Here is a 17,154-nt window from a genome sequence, read left to right as displayed (position 1 = left end):
ATTCCCACTATAGTGATAGGAATCTCCTTTCATAATACTTGGTATTAAGAAGCAATGCTGGAGATTACATTTAACCCTCGGTGATAAACGCCTTTCAAACAGGCTACACATTGGCCTGGAGAACGTAATAAAGGATTGGCAACTAAGAATTGTTAGAATCTAATAATTTATTATAACCCAGCTGATATAATGGGATAGGCACCCAATGGATAACATGACTCACTTTAATATCTATCTAGAGAATTTCCCAAGATTTATGTCAGTACTATAATCACTGGCAAAACAAATGTCAACATAACTCAGAACACAGGTACCAGCAAATATAGATGAATGCTCTTTTACCTATTAGCTCCTTCCCTTTTTCTTCTGCTACTGGTGCGACTCTTTGCTGGGGTTTAGTTCCATATAGTTCACGCACTCATTAATCATAACGGACCTTGACAGGGAGTGGCAATAGGCAACAGGCAATGTCGAGAGTGTCACAGCCAAACCCAACTGTATTCTCATTTCGTTCATATTCAAATTCACATTCGCGCACTGGGACTGGATGATGAATGGTCAGGAGTAGGAATCAATGTCAAATTTCTCATCTAACCTTGGGCTGCTCATGTTAACTGCAGTGCTCCCACCACTGACTAGGTCAATGAATTCAAAGGACCAAAAATCAAAACAGGCCTACTAGACCGATTTGGCTCACTTGCTCAATTGAATAGGTACTTTTTGCCAAAGATGGGTAGCCTGCTGGCCTGTTTTTTTCTAGAGGAGGTGTCATCCTTCTTTCCTTGGTTTCCTCTGCATACACACCACCTACCATGGGAAGGATTAAACATGGATGTCTGTTCCCAGGCCATCATCAATGTCACACTAACAATACCCCTTGGGAGACATATGCAAGAGCAGTAGACTTTTCCTCCGTGGTGGGAAACCACTTGTTTGCCATTTAGCAACCTCCTCACATCAACATGGTTGAGTTTGGGAGAGCCGGGTAAGGAATCAAAGCTATTGATCACATTTTGTACTCCTATGTGCCTTTGCCCCAATATACTTTGCCACAAAATCTTCCATTTAATTTAGTTTTGAGCTTAATCAATTTCTATTATTTTACAACTGGAAAGGCAATTTGGTGGCAATTAAGACTATTTATGAGGTTGTGTCATGAGGAAAGGTTGGACAGGTTAGGCTTGTATCCACTGGAGTTTAGAAGAGTAAGAGGATTGAAACATACAAGATCCTGAGGGGTCTTGACACAGTCGATGTGGAGAGGATGTCTCCTCTTGTGGAAGAATCTAGTACTAGGGGCCACTGTTTAAAAATAAGGGATTGCCCATTTAACGTAGGACATAGATGAGAATTTTTTCTCCGGGAGTTGAGAGCCTTTGGAACTCTTCCTCAAAAAGGCTGTGGAAGCAGAGTCTTCGAATAGCTTTAAGACAGAGATAGATAGATTATTGATAAGCAAAGGGGTGAAAGGTTATCAGGGGTAGGTGGGAATGTGGAGTTGAGGTTACAATCAGGTCAGCCATGATCTTATTGAATGGTGCAGCAGGTTCGAAGGGCCGAGTGGCCTAATTCTGCTCCTAATTCGCATGTACGTATGTAAAAAAAAAAGGTTTATTACAGTTTGTGCCTTCATAACCTGCAATAAGAGAATATTAAACTGAACCTGTATCCCACTGCAAGTTACTGTGGAATGTGAAACTTATTTTCAAAACCATGTTCACAACATCCAGCTACTGAAATATTAATAATACCAGCATTTGATTAAAGGCATTAAATCAGAGACTGGAGTGGGCTACACATTGATCTCTCTTCTTTGGGATTATATTCAGCTCAGATGGATGGGATTTCAATGTCTTCTCATTGCTGTGAAATGGGTTTTTTCCAAGTCATTCCAGTTCCTGGTAGGCACAGGCCCGAAGCACAAAACTTCCCATAACCTGACAATATCAGAGTAGTCACAAGAATGGCTGATGTGGGGAAAGATTGCACAGAGGTAGGCAACATTTTGTAACCCACATTGCTGTGCCAAAGTTAAAGTAATTTTTATTCTGTGCTTTACCAGACCTGGAACTGCCTAATGCAGAGCAGAGTGGAAGTAACTGGGAGCACTTGCCTTGATAGACATAAACAAGCTCAAAAACAGTAGCTAAGCAAGTAGTTAGAGCTTTCGTTTCCTTCAATTAAAGCTGCTACCCCACAATTGCATTTTTCTTTTACTTTGCTAGTTACGCAGAAACCAAACCCTGAAAAATGTTCTTGCATCACAAATTGCTATGGTCTACTTACAGAGGGCCTGAGACAGAAATTGTAAGCTTCCACCCAGAATTTGATGTTGCAATGATTGTGAAACTGTCAGCATCTGCCACTTTTACTGGAAAAAACTTCTGACATCCATAGTTAACAACGGAAATCTAGAAGTTGCTGTCAACGACACCTATCAATGATAGGCAGCTCCTCCATAGAATGTACTGTTGCAATCTTCATTGACGTAATCAACACAGAATGAATTGATGTGTATTTCACATTTTTCATGCACTATTCTCGCTATAAAAGCCATGAAAATGTTAAACCTTGCTGAATGAGGTGTAACTAAGTGTTTAAACAGTATACTAAATCATAATTACTCCTGAACAATCCCCCTGGCCCTGAAAAACTAACTTTAAAATAATGGAGCATCATTCCAAGATGAACATTTTAAAAATCTATATTTCAAATATAAAGTTTTTGATATTTCAGCTTGATCTTAATCCCGTGTATGCCCCAATCTTTATTTTGATTTCTATAAAACGTGAATTATATTTCCTGCTTTGCCATCTGAGAATTCTGATGACTGATCAGCCTGCCTCCACTGTTGCCAGATGACACCAAATTCAAAGTCCTGACACAATAGAGAAAAGCAGCACTAGTGCAGCTACATTTCTGTCTGCAGCTTTGAGAGGTCAGTTGAGAGCATCGCTCTCTTCACCATTGACCTTAAAATCCGAGCTGACGCCACATCAGCACAATTGCCTCTTAGTTCAACCCTCCAAGGCAATTCATGGTCATCAGCAGAAAGCAATTTATTGAGTTGACCTCTTGCATACATTAAAAGCCACTCAAAATTTTATAAGGTAAGCACATACCCCACGTCGGTGCAGAAACATATAAAGGCGTGGATGTATTGTTAGTTCCATTATACCAAAGGCGCAGAAAGTCACCACCAATGCGAAGTGCACCAGTTCCTCCTAAACACTGCACACCGCCAACCTGTCATAGGAAGGTCACAGATACAAAATAGGCAACAGTAAAAAAAACACTGTTTCTGTGGTGACTTCATCACGTTGCTGTTTGAAGCAAAAAGAGAAGTTTTTTTTAGTTTTTCTACAAACAACAAGATGAATTCTTTCTCACTATTAATACCACTGCTTTGCAGAAGAAAATAATCAGCTGAGCAGATTAAGATGTGAGCCCTCTCAGCTCAACCTCAGAACCCCACAAGCGCAATTTCATGTGGTACCAATGGGTTTGGCAGCGCAAGTGGTGGTGTTACTGATTAGTAATCCCAAGACCTAGACTAATGAACTGGAGACAGCAGTTCAAATCTCAGCATGGCAGCTGGGAAATTATTTAATTAAATACATCTACAATTAAAAGATCTAGAATTAAATCAGTAACGGTGACCATGAAAGTACTGGATTGCTGTAAAGGCCCATCTGATTCACGGATGTCCTTTAGGGCTGGAAATCTTAGCCATACGTGACACGATACCCTTCGCAACAAATCACTCAAGTGTACTCATGGTTCAATATTCTCAAGGGCAATTAGAGGTTGGCAACAAATGCTGACCTTGCCAGCGACCTAATACCCCATGAATGGATTTTTTAAAATTAGTTAACCAGGGCAGACATACAAAAACCGTAAAATGGATGTAGTGCCAAGCATATCCGTCAATTAAAGAAACAATTTTAAAAAAGGGGTCTGGGGTCTGATCAAATGAAAATGTAGAATTTAAATTAAACCATTTACCAGCTTCCAGACAAGGCTATTAAGTTAATGATTGCTGTAATTTCACTGTTGGTTTATTAGAGTCCCATATACCATCAAAAACATCTAAAATATTCACTTCCCATACAATGTGCCTTTTGCAAGTGGCTTTTGGTTGTATCTTTGAAATTGGATTATCCAATTATCTAATATTATGTTCTCCCTCATTCTTTCAAAACTGCACAATGTTATGCCGAAATCGTACTGGATTTTCTACATTTGCTAATTTGCCACAAATTTTGGGCATTACTATAAAAGCACTTTTGGTGCTTTTGCCCAAAGCACCAATGTACAAGTGTGGGCTTGGCTACCTGACAGTTTTGAAGGACACTGGTTAGCAGAATATAAGCTAGGTCTTATTCAATGTTGTCTTGCCTTAGCAATACTCCAGCACTGCTATCCAGTCAGTGTAAAATCTATTACCAGCGGCACAGAAAGTCAACATCAATGCAAAGAGCAGCAGTTCAAGCTAAATAATCCATGAGTTCCGCAGGACAAACATAACCCTGTACACATTCATTAACAGGAATTCAGGAAACATTTGAAACTGAATCTTATTTAAATTACAGTGTTGTTCCGTTGTTTAAAAAAGGCTCCAAAAGTAAACCAGGTAATTACAGGCCAGTGAGCCTGACGTCAGTATTAGGTAAATTATTGGAAAGTGTTCTGAGAGATCGGATATACAATTATTTGGACAGCCAAGGGCTGATTAAGGATAGTCAGTATGGCTTTGTGCGTGGTAGGTCGTGTTTAACGAACCTTGTAGAGTTTTTCGAGGAGGTTACCAAGAAAGTAGATGAAGGAAAGGCTGTGGATGTTGTCTACATGGGCTTTAGTAAGGCCTTTGACAAGGTCCCACATGGGAGGTTAGTTCAGAAGGTTCAGACACTTGGTATCCATGGAGAGGTTGTAAACTGGATTCGAAATTGGCTGTGCGGGAGAAGAGAGAGAGTGGTAGTGGATGATTGCTTCTCAGACTGGAGGCCTGTGACTAGTGGTGTGCCTCAGGGATCTGTACTGGGACCATTGTTGTTTGTTGTCTATATCAATGATTTGGATGATAATGTGGTAAATTGGATCAGCAAGTTTGCTGATGACACTAAGATTGGAGGCGTTGTGGACAGCGAGGAAGGCTTTCAAAGCTTGCAGAGGGATCTGGACCAACTGGAAAAAATGGGCCAGAAAATGGCAGATGGAATTTAATGCAGAAAAGTGTGAGGTGTTGCATTTTGGAAGGACAAACCAAAGTAGGACATACACAGTAAATAATAGGGCACTGAGGAGTGCGGAGGAACAAAGGATCTGGGAGTTCAGATACATAATTCCCTGGAAGTGGCGTCACAGGTAGACAAGGTTGTAAAGATAGCTTTTGGCATACTGGCCTTCATAAATCAAAGTATTGAGTATAGGAGTTGGGATGTTATGGTGAGGTTGTATAAGACATTGGTGAGGCCAACTTTGGAGTATTGTGCGCGGTTCTGGTCGCCTAACTACAGGAAGGATATCAGTAAGATTGAAAGAGTGCAGAGAAGATTTACTAGGATGTTGCCGGGTCTTAAGGAGTTGAGTTACAGGGAAAGATTAAACAGGTTAGGACTTTATTCCTTGGAGCGTAGAAGAATGAGGGGAGATTTGATAGAAGTTTACAAAATTATGAGGGGTATAGACAGAGTAAATGCAAGTAGGCTCTTTCCACTTAGATTAGGAGAGATAAACACGAGAGGACATGGCTTTAGGGTGAAAGGGGAAAGGTTTAGGGGGAACATTAGGGGGAACTTCTTCACTCAGAGTGTGGTGAGAGTGTGGAACGAGCTGCCATCTGACGTGGTAAATGCGGGCTCACTCTTAAGTTTTAAGAATAAATTAGATAGATACATGGATGGGAGAGGTCTGGAGGGTAATGGACTGGGTGCAGGTCATTGGGACTAGCGGAATAATATTTCGGCACAGACTAGAAGGGCCGAATGGCCTGTTTTTCTGCGCTGTAGTGTTCTATGGTTCTATGGGATGAAAATAAAATCACATCTGCATCTCCAAACAGGCATATTAAGCTAATCTCTGCTGTAATTTTACTGATGCTTTGTAGAACTGCTTGCACAACATCGGAAATATTGCAATACTTAATGCAACTTCTCAATTTGTGTTTAAACGTTAAGGATTAGTCAAACTGGGAGACTCACCCTGTTTTCTGCAATGGCAGGACTGTCCTTTCCGAGAACTAGCTCACAAGCTCGTTTGGTGTACTCTGGAAGGCCCAGGATGGGCATGTATTCATGATTAAGACTGGTGTCACTAGCAATCTGTTGTTCCACTTTCCTCACTACAGGCAAGACCCAGGGTTGACCTTCATCTGTACGATAAGCTGCAAAGGACAAGAGGGAGGAAAGGGGAGAGTAAATGAACAACTTTATTACATAGCACAGTTAAAGCACAAATGCACTGCAACTGCCTGTGGTACTTGTCTGCCAATTCAAGGTATATTTTAAAATGGAACTTGGTAAAAAGTCATGTTTAAAAGATACAAGTTAGTCACACAGCTATCTTGAGAACAGGGTTAAAGTTTACATCTGTTGCAGTCGGAGCACAATGTAACTGTTGAAAACATGTAGAGCTATGAAACTGCAAGTTCAGAGAAAGACGACAATAAAATTAAGGAACTCACTTCAAAAGTTAATAAAAGTAGAACTTGGCGTTTCAGAAACCTTTCACAGCCAACTGAAGCTCAAAATAACACTGGTGCAGGAGTGTGTGGTTCTACTGAACAAGTGTTAGGATTGATCACAGATTTGCAGTTCTCACTTAAATGACTGGATATCACATCTCCTTCTTGTACGGGCTGAGATAGTACTACAGCAGTAGGTAAGCAAGTTATTTTCCAGAAATTTAAACACTGGGTGCCAAGATAATTTGTGGAGATCAATATGATCTCAGTAGTTAATAAAACACAGCATAGCAAGCAAACAGGTAATTGCATGCTACAGATGATGTAGCCGGAGCTGAGCGAGTCACTCCTGCCAGATTTGGCCCTGGCTGCAATTCTCACTCATTTCTGTAGGATCACAATTTAAGAATGGTCACTCAGGTGATGCAGTCAATCTGCATGAGCATATACCTTGGTGTAGGTCTGCATCTTGAAAAGGAGGGAATAACAATTCCCCCCCAATGCAGGTCTGGAACAAGTAAAAATTAGGATTTTTTGGCTGCAATAGGAAACTGATTGCAGATGAAATATATGTATTCAAAGGAAATCGATTTTAATATTTATAAGCAATCAGCAAATTGCTCGCAGTCAGCTGATTATTTTTAACCAAAAAAGATTTGGATAGAATGCAAGGGGGCTACAGAAACTCTTTGCAGAGCCACCCAATGGCAAAGCCATTAATTACATTTTGAAGAAAACAGAAGAATGGGCTCCACATCCACCCTGTCAAGACCCCTCAGAATCTTATATGTTTCAATCAAGTCACCTCTTTCTCTTCTAAACTCCAGCAGGTACAAGCCTAGTCTGTCCAACCTTTCCACATAAGGCAACCCACCCCTTCCTGGTATTAGTCTGGTAAACCTTCTCTGAACTGATTCCAACGCATTTACATCCTTCCTTAAATAAGGTGATCAATACTGTACACAATACTTCAGATGGGGGAAATAAACTGGACCAGATATGGGAGAAAGGAAAATAATATACAATTTACAGCACACAAATGGACCATTTACCCCACCTGGTCTATGCCAGAATTTCTGCTCCATTTGAACTTCCTACTTCACTATATTTCATCCACCCTATCAGCATATTTTTCTATTCCTATCTCTTCCTCGTGTCCATCTAACTTACCCTTAAATGTATCTATGCTTTCTAACATTCTGGCCACTCTCTGGGTAAAGAAGCTTCTCTTGAATTCTTTACTGGATTTATTACTGCCTATCTTATATTTATGCCTCCTAATTTTTGGACTCCCCCACAAGTGGAAAGATCTTCCCTGCACTTATGATGTTTAAAACCCCACATAATTTTACAAACTTCTATTAGGTCACCAGGGAGGCTGTGGTGTAGCGGTAATGTCACAGGACAATGCCCAAGAGGCCCAGATTCGAATCCCACCAGAGCAGATGGTGAAATCTGAATTCAATAAAAAAAATCTGAACCATTGTCGATTGTTGTAAAAACCTATAAGGTTCACTAATGTCCTCCCTTTAGGGAAAGAAATCTGCCATCCTTACCTGGTCTGGCCTACATGTGACTCCAGACCCACAGCAATGTGGTTGGCTTTAAATGCCCTATGAAATGGCCCCACAAGCCACTCAGTTCTCAATAATAATAAATACTGGTCCAGCCAGTGGCGCCCACATCCCATGAACGAATAAAACAAAAAACTTCTCAGTCTTCTCCTTTCTAGAGAAGAATCTAAGCCTGCTCAGTCTTTCCTATGTTAAGTTAGAGACGAAGGGAGGGAAAGGAGAGACAGCGAAGGATAAAAGTGATCAGTGGGCTGTACCTTAGTCAAAGGTTGGGAGGGAATTTCAATGTCCCCTTTTCAGGGCAGGGAAAAAGTTTCAATTTCCAACACTGTCAGACAGCCAAGTAATCCTTCCAGGGCTTAGGAGTTTGAAGCACAAACCTCAGCAGGAGGGGAGGGAGGGGGCGCAAGATCCAAGGGACACAGGCCATTGATTGAACAGATCTTGTAGCACTCTGCGGGATTGGGGCTAGGGAAGGAAGCAGCATTGGGCCTGCCTGTTGAGTAAAGCATATTTATGCAGGGTAGTTCCAGGGAGGAAAAAAGCCTCCACATCACAATTCCCAAATTAAGGGCCAGCATATTCCTGCATTGCCACCCAGTGGGTTTCTGCTAAAACTGCAATCCGACTTGCAAAGTCAGATTGAGTGATGGGCTTTACACTTGCAGGACAGATATTTAATCTCCTACATCTATTTCAAGTAAATGCTGACAGCTTGTAAAAGTAGTTCTCATTGATTTGATTTTACGACCCAAATATTACAATTCACAGCATTTTAAAAAGAATTTTAATAAGACAGTGTATTAACCATTATGTTGGGATTAAGTTCCTCATACCTAATCCAGAGAGACATTGTGAAGTAGATGGTTCATTGCAACAATAGCGAGAGTGCTGCCACCATATCTGAAGCTGATATTCTATTTATAATTGATAGATAGGTTTCAAGTGAAAGCAAATGGCGAATACACAGGCTGCCAGGGTTGAAAAGTACACCTCTTTTATGCTGTGGACCAGATTCCAAAGTACTGGATCACCAGATTAACTGGCCCTCTCCTCTGCATTCCCACTTTGGATTGGTTTCCATCAATAAAGAGGATCAGAGAGGAATCTTCCAGTGTATCTTTTCTCTTATTGGTCGTTTTTTTTAAAAAAAATCAGCCTTCCCCAGGAGATTAACAGGCGCCCGGGCTTGTGGGATGAGGATTAAACGGTACTTTTTTTATGTCTCACATCGTTTAGAACAAGGTGTTTGGGGGAAAGAGGAGAAATAAGCTGCTTCTGGCTTTGATTTCTATTATCCTATGAAATGGCTCTGTATTACTGCATCACTGTTGAGCCAACAGTCAGAATAGCACAAACACTTTTAAACCATTGCATATTAATATTACAGCACAATTCCATACGAAACTTTTGCACATGCTTTCACATGAAAAACTCATGCCCGGCAATGACTCAAATTAGTTTTCTAGTTTTACCCGTTTGACTAATTTTATCTAGTAATGAGGAAGATTATTGTCTAAGAATCCCCTATAGTCGCTGACCTACACTGCGTTGAAAGGCCAGGAACCATTGATTTAAAAGCCATTTCTGACATCTTGCACATTGCTGATTTCTTTCGTTCCACTGCTGGCAGACATGCCTTCAGCTACCTACACTCCAAGTTCTGAGAAACCCTCCATAAACCTCTCTGTCTCTCTAACCAAACTTTTCGTCACCTGCCCCAAGATGGTCTTATGTGTCAATATTTGCTGTTACGGTCCAGTGTTGGTGTTACATCATTTTTTAAAAAAAAAAATTTGTTCACGGGACGTGGGGTTCGCTGGCTGGGTCAGCATTTATTACCCATCCCTAGTTGCCCTCGAGAAAGTGATGGCGAGCTACTTTCTTGAACTGCTGCAGTCCATGTGGTGTAGGCACACCCACAGTGCTATTAGAAAGGGTTTGCTTCCAGGATTTTGACCCAGCGACAGTGAAGGAACAGCAATATATTTCCAAGTCAGGATGGTGAGTGGCTTGGAGGGGAACTTCCAGGTGGTGGTGCTCCCATCTACCTGCTCCCTTGTCCTTCTAGATGGTACTGGTCATGGGTTTGGAAGATGCTGTCTGAGGAGCCTTGGTGTATCTTGTAGATAGTACACACTGCTGCTACTGTGCAGTGGTGGGGGGAGTGAATGTTTGTGGATGGGTAGCCAATCAAGCGGGCTGCTTTGTCCTCGAGGGTATCGAGATTTCTGAGTGTTGTGGGAGCTGCACTAATCCAGGCAAGTAGAGTTTTCCATCACACTCCTGACTTGTGCCTTGTAGATGGTGTACAGGCTTTGGGGAATCAGGTGGTGAGTCATTAGTCGCAGGATTCCTAGCCTCTGACCTGCTTTGTAGCCACAGTATTTATATGGCTAGTCCAGTTCAGCTTCTGGTCAATGGTAACCCCCTAGGGTGTTGATAGAGGGGGACTCAGCGATGGTAATGCCATTGAACGTCAAGGGGCAATGGTTAGATTCTCTCTTGTTGGAGATGGTCATAGCCTAGCACTTGTGTGGTGTAAATGTTACTTGCCACTTGTCAGCCCTGAATATTGTCCAGCTCTTGCTGCATTTGGACATGGACTGCTTCAGTATCCGAGTCGTCACGAATGGTGCTGAACATTGTACAATCAGCGAACATCCCCACTTCTGGCCTTATGATGGAAGGAAGGTCATTGATGAAGCAACTGAAGATGGTTGGGCTGACGACACTACTCTGAGGAACTCCTGCAGTGATGTCCTGGAACTGAGGTGACTGACCAACAACCAAAACTACCTTCCTTTGTACTAGCTATGACTCCAACCAGTGGAGAGTTTTCCCCCTAATTCTCATTGACTCCAGATAAATGCAAGTAGTTGTTGAGTAAACAGGAGTAGTTTGATTTTGACATCAAGATATGAAGCCTTAAATGCCAAAGGACAAATAGCTGATATAACAGTTCACTGCAAGTGGCAAGAGATATACTTATTGCATGTGAGGGGATAGGGTAAGCTTGCGTTGATGTAAATGACAAAGCAAATACACTGGTCTTTTGGGAAGCAATGTGGTAATGACCAAATTAACAGTATCTGAATGTGAAGTGAGAAATAGCAAATGTAATACCAGTATTCAAGAAAGGAGGAAAGAGAGAAAACAGGGAACTACCAGTTATACTGACATCCATCATAGATAGAATTGCAAAATTCATTATTAAGGAAGTAGTAACAGAGCACCTATAAAATCATAATTTGATTAGGCAGAGTCAGTATAATTTTATCAAAGGGCTAGTGTGTTTGAAAACTCTATTAGAGTTGTAACTAGTAGGGTAGATAAAGGGGATCCAAAGGATATGTTTGGATTATCAAAAGGCATTCGATAAGGTGCCCGACACAAGGGTTGTTACACAATCAGGGCTCAAGGGTATGGGGGAAGTGTATCAGCGTTGTCAGAGGATTGGTTAAAGGACTGAAAACAGTAGGAATAAACAGGCTATTTTCAGGTTGGCAGAATCCCTACATTGTGATGTGTTGCAGAGAGAGCGAGGGTGAGAGCATCCCAGGGATCCGGACGCACAGCCAGAGTAAATAACAGTCCCTTGAATTCCAAGATAGCCGGTACCAAGGCTATCATGTTTTAATTCAGTCAGGGACAAGCACTGACATTTCAACACCCTGGTAAGGATCGGAGAGTTGAAAAAACAGGTTAGCGTCAGGAATCATGAGTCAGTGAACTGGTTTTGGTAGGTAGATGGGTAGGTAACATATCTTGCAAATAGGCAGGTCACAGATATGATTAGGCTAAGTCATTCTCCAGAGGGTTGGTTGAGCAGAAAGAATACAAGAAGGGATTCCCCAAGGTGTAGAAATATTCGGTTAGGGACTTGGGACCATCCCACAGATTGCACTGGAGGGGGTGCAGAGGAGATTCACCAGGATGTTGCCTGGGCTGGAGCGTTTCAGCTATGAAGAGAGAGTGGGTAGGCTAGAGTTGCTTTCCTTAGAGCAGGGAAGGCTGAGGGGGGGGGGACCTGATAGAGGTATACAAAATTATGAGGTGCACAGATAGGAAGAAGCTTTTCCCCTTAGCAGGGGTGTCAATAACCAGGGGGCATAGATTTAAGGTAAAGGGCAGGAGGTTTAGAGGGGATTTGAGGAAATATTTTTTTCACCCGGAGGGTGGTTGGAATCTGGAACACGCTGCCTGAGGGGGTGGCGGAGGCTGGAACCCTCACAACATTAAAATAAGCACTTGAAAACCACAGCATACAGGGCTCCAGGCCAAGTACTGGAAAATGGGATTAGGATAGATAGGTGCTTGATGGCCGGCAGGGACACGATGGGCCGAAGGGGCCTGTTTCTGGGCTGTATAACACTATAACTCTTGCCTGGTGAAGGGTCACAGGAACACGGATGGTCAGTGGTGTCTAAACTCTTTCCATGGTGACCGCTGGCAAGGACAGCATTTGCTGCCCAGCCCTAATTGCCCTGGAGCTGAGCTCTGGGCCATTTCAGGGGGCAGTCAGGGGGGCCATAAGACCACGGGCCTGGAGTCACATGGTGGGGCCAGACCAGGCTGCAGGCGGCAGACTCCCTCCCCTGAACGACGGTTTCGTGGGTCACCGTGGCCGGGGCGACCTTCAAACGCCAGGTTCACCGGCTGAAGCCCGGGGGGGGGGGGGGGGGGGGGCTCGAATCCCTGCCCCCCGGGGGGGTCCATGGAGGGCCGAGCGGGTAACCTTGCGACTCAGGGAGTGTCGACAGCCTTGCATTCGCCCAATTGGGGGTGTCCGCCCCCGCCGCCGGCCCCCCCGCCGCCGGGCCCCCCGCCGCCGGGCCCCCCGCTCGCCCGCCCAGTCCCAGGCCCCAGGCCCCAATCCTTACCTCCCACTCCCAGGTTGACCTTCTTGGGGTGCGGGTCCTCCCTGAAGTCGGCGGTCAGCTTGAAGACGGCCACGGGCGCCGCCAGCGGCACCGCGGCAAAGAGCGAGGAGGCGCAGGCCATTGCCACCCGGAGCTGGAGTGAGGGTGGGAGAGAGAGAGAGAGGAGGAGGTGGGAAGCGGAGAGGGGACGGGTTCCCGGGACAGACCGACAACCGGCAACCGACGCAGCCAACAATGACCTTCAGCTTCAGCTCCGCCTCCACACCACCGCCGCCGCCTCCTCCTCCTCCTGAACAAACCTGATGCCGGCCTTTGTGACGTCGCCTTCGATCGACAGCCCGCCCGACCCAGTCAGCGCCAGGGGTTCGGACACGTCCCTCCCTCGATTGGTTCACCTCGTCGGTGGAGGCGGGGTTTCTAACGTCATCAGGTTAGGTTGGACCGCAGCCGGCCCGCGCAGTGTTCTGGGTATTGCTGGGTTACCTGGGCTCCCTACAACAACAACTGAGCATTTTTTTTGGTGGGGGTGGTGGAGGGGGCGACCTGTCATGTCCATGATGACTCTCTGTAAGAGCCATTGAGCTGGTCCCACTCCCTTTCTCCTGTAGCCCTGCAAAATACCTGCCCCTCAGATAATTATCCAGTTCCTTATTATTAGTTAATCAATTATTTAGGAAAATGAGACTTTCCCCTTTCTACACCATATAACCATAGAAACATAGAAAAGTTACAGCACAGAAGGAGGCCATTCGGCCCATCTTGTCCATGCCAGCCCGAGGACACCCAGGTGCCCTTTCTAATCCTACCTTCCTGCCCATAGCCCTGCAGTTTACAGCAATTTAGGTGCAGATCCAGGTACTTTTTTTAAAGAGTTTAAATCTCCAGATCCTCTCTTTTCTCATTTTCCCCCCAAAAAATATTACCTAGGATCAAGAGGAGGCCGTTCAGCCCCTTGAGCCCGTTCCATCAATTAATTAAATCATAGGTGCTCAGTATCTGAAATTCTTTTATCCACCTTGCTTCTATATCCCTTGTTACAACCTGGTTCGGGACCAGCAGCTTTTAGTTTAATATAAAAGCAAAAAACTGCGGATGCTGGAAATCCAAAACAAAAACAAAAATACCTGGAAAAACTCAGCGGGTCTGACAGCATCTGCGGAGAGGAACACAGTTAATGTTTCAAGTCCGTATGACTCTTGCGTTTCGAGTCCGTATGACTCTTCACCAGAACTAAGTTAACTGTACTCCTCTCCGCAGATGCTGTCAGACCTGCTGAGTTTTTCCAAGTATTTTAGCTTTTAGTTTAAAGTTGACAAAGTTTGAAATCCCAGTTACCCACTAAGAGAATAATGCAACAAGATTCCATGGTTTTAAACAAACAAAATAAACTACTGAACGAAGACAGAAAAGTAAAGCAATTAATCTATCTTATACTAAACATTCAGAATTAACATGACATAAATATGAATGAACAGGCAAACTGTAGTCGAACACACCTCACTGCATATTAAGCGACCAAGACAGATGTCACAGATTTCTCAGCAACCCACCCAGACATCAGTGACCACTGTGAATCACGAAATCTGTAAAACTCTGTCTCTCTCAGGAGGGATTTCAACACTTCACTTTCAAAGATAGTCTATGAATATCCTCAAACACCGCTCTGACTCAGACTTCCTCAATGGATGCTCGCTTCCCAATGATTCAATCTCTTCTGCAGAGACTGCATTCCACAGGATTCACAATGCTGCACTCCCACCTCTAACTAATGGCACACTTGCAGTTCTTTCGCAGGGTGCTAGCTTCACTAAGCTGGCACTGCCCTTGAGTTTCTCCAACCTCCAGTCTCTGAGCTATAAATGGCTCCCAGCGATTCTCTGAGCCCTAACTGCCTGCCTGGAATGAGTGACCATCCACCACCTGCTCAGCTCCCCAGGACCTCACCTGAGTTTTAACTGCACCAAATGGCTCCAGGGCTTCTCTGAGAGCTGCAAACCACACTAGGTCCAAACTGCAGCCAACCACCTCTCCCAGCAAAACACAATGACAAATTAAAATCAGAGAATCCTCTTATGCTGTACCCATCTCCGTGACAATGTAGACTTTCAGGGTTCACTGAATGATTTTAAACTAATTTAGCTCTAACTCCCAAAACAAAACATCTCTCTGGACTGCATTTCTTTGCAAGCGATGTAGACATCATGCCTCCAGTTTTCCAGCTAAGTAAGCCCAAATGCTAGGCAGAATTTTCCGTTTGATGGGCGGGCGGGCCCGATCGACTCAGCGGCGGGCGGGTGGCCGATTGCCGCTGAAGAAATGGGCCGCGCCGCCATTTTCTGCGGGTGGGACAATTAAGGCCCGCACCGCATGTAAGCGACTTCCTTGGAGAACGGGAAAATAGCCACGGGGGCGGCCGGCCTCAGACCGCCGGTTCCAATGGGGAACCAGCGGTCTGTATAAAGAGTAGCCAGGCAACCTGCTTGAGGTAGTGCACCATGGCCACTCGGGGAGAGAGGGAGGGAGGTGCAAGTGCAGAGCAGCATGAGCAGGAGGGAGGGGGGCAGGCTGCAGGAGAGGCCAGTGGAGGGCCACTGTGCCCCCCGATTTTCCGATGTATGCCTTGCTGTCCTCCTGCAAGAGGTGGGCGCCGTCGGCAACTTGTGTATCCGGAGGATGGGAGGAGGAGGTGGGTGACGCTGTGAGCGCCCGTGATGATGTGTGGCGCACTGGCACACATTGCAGGAAACGATTCAATGATTTGCTGCGCTCTGGAAGGGTGAGTATCATGTCTGCCTTGGCCATTTGACCCAGAAGGCAGCCTTAGCCTTTGACCCCCCCCCCACCATGTCTTGCTGTCGTTATTGCAGAGGGCATCTATCGCACGCTGGGTGGGCAAATGGGTACTGACCATGCTTACATCAGCCTTAGTGGTTGAGGAGAAGACGGGTTCTCCCTGCAGTATATGTTGGTCTTTGTCACATTTGAGTAGTCTGGGGGCAATCTGCAGGGGAGGCCACTCGACACATTCTCAGAACTCCAACACATGTCATATTGATGGTGATGAGATGGTGCAAGGGGTGCCTCATGGTGATGTGGCCAAGTGCCATCTGCTGGCATTGGCACCACATCTAGTTGCACCTCCTTGCCATGGGCGCTAAGAGCCGTGTGATATTCAAAGTGATGGACGCCGAATATGTCCAAGGTGGTCGTTGAGGGAGGGGGTTGGGACCAGCCGTACTATCTTCTGGGGACTGATCACCAGTTGTGTGGACAGGAGCCGCTGGAGGCCTCAGATGAGCCACTGTGGTTGGGGTGCGGCGTGCGCGTGCAGAGTACATGAGCGATCAGCCCCAATAAATCCTCTTCTCTGTTTTGCAGGCAAAAAGTCACCACAATGCCCGGGAGCGCCAGAGGACTGGAGGTGGCCGCGCCCTCCTGCAGCGCCTCACGCCTTTTGAAGAGCAGGCCATGGAGCTGGGCAGGAGTCAGGAGGCCAGGGCTGCCGGGGGCAGTGAGGCTGGTGTCCGCGGGCAGGTATTTGAGGTCCATAGTCCCATCCATTCTGTCTGCCCACCATCCGAGCCACTGATGGTTGCTGCAATTGTTAATGCTGCAACACTGCTCATTCACAGGCTAAGACATTCTGACGTGTGGGTCATACAGAAGGAACCCTCGTCTCCTTGAGGAATTGCCTCTCCACCACCTTCCAAAGTCACCGTATCCCATTTGAGTATAAAAGCTGGGAAGTCATGCTGCAGCTGTATAGAACCTTGGTTAGGCCACACTTGGAATATTGCGTGCAATTCTGGTCGCCACATTACCAGAAGGATATGGAGGCGTTGGAGAGGGTGCAGAGGAGGTTTACCAGGATGCTGCCTGGAGGTTATTAGCTATGAGGAGAGGTTGGAGAAACTCGGATTGTTCTCATTAGAGCAACGGAGATTGAGGGGCGACTTGATAGAAGTTTACAAAATTATGAGTGGCATGGACAGAGTAGATAGTCAGAAGCTTT

At 45.0% G+C, this 17,154-nt stretch overlaps 1 protein-coding gene across 1 annotated transcript in view; it reads right to left on the bottom strand.

Annotated features, from left to right (window-relative positions):
• got1 (glutamic-oxaloacetic transaminase 1, soluble) overlaps window positions 1–13,475 on the bottom strand; it is a 54,227-nt gene extending 40,752 nt beyond the window's left edge. Inside the window, exons 1-3 of the mRNA XM_078565107.1 lie at window positions 13,143–13,475; window positions 6,204–6,385; window positions 3,123–3,246 (exon numbers count right to left, since the gene is read on the bottom strand). Coding sequence (XP_078421233.1) covers window positions 3,123–3,246; window positions 6,204–6,385; window positions 13,143–13,263 — 427 coding nt within the window. The 5' untranslated portion in view covers window positions 13,264–13,475. The remainder of the gene's footprint in view (window positions 1–3,122; window positions 3,247–6,203; window positions 6,386–13,142) is intronic.
• Window positions 13,476–17,154: the final 3,679 nt, after the last annotated feature.

This window comes from Cetorhinus maximus, chromosome 20 (assembly GCF_964194155.1).
Source record: "Cetorhinus maximus chromosome 20, sCetMax3.hap1.1, whole genome shotgun sequence".
Classification (NCBI taxonomy): domain Eukaryota; kingdom Metazoa; phylum Chordata; class Chondrichthyes; order Lamniformes; family Cetorhinidae; genus Cetorhinus; species Cetorhinus maximus.
Note: the sequence above shows the minus strand (reverse complement) of the source record. Positions and strands in the feature narration are given on the sequence as shown.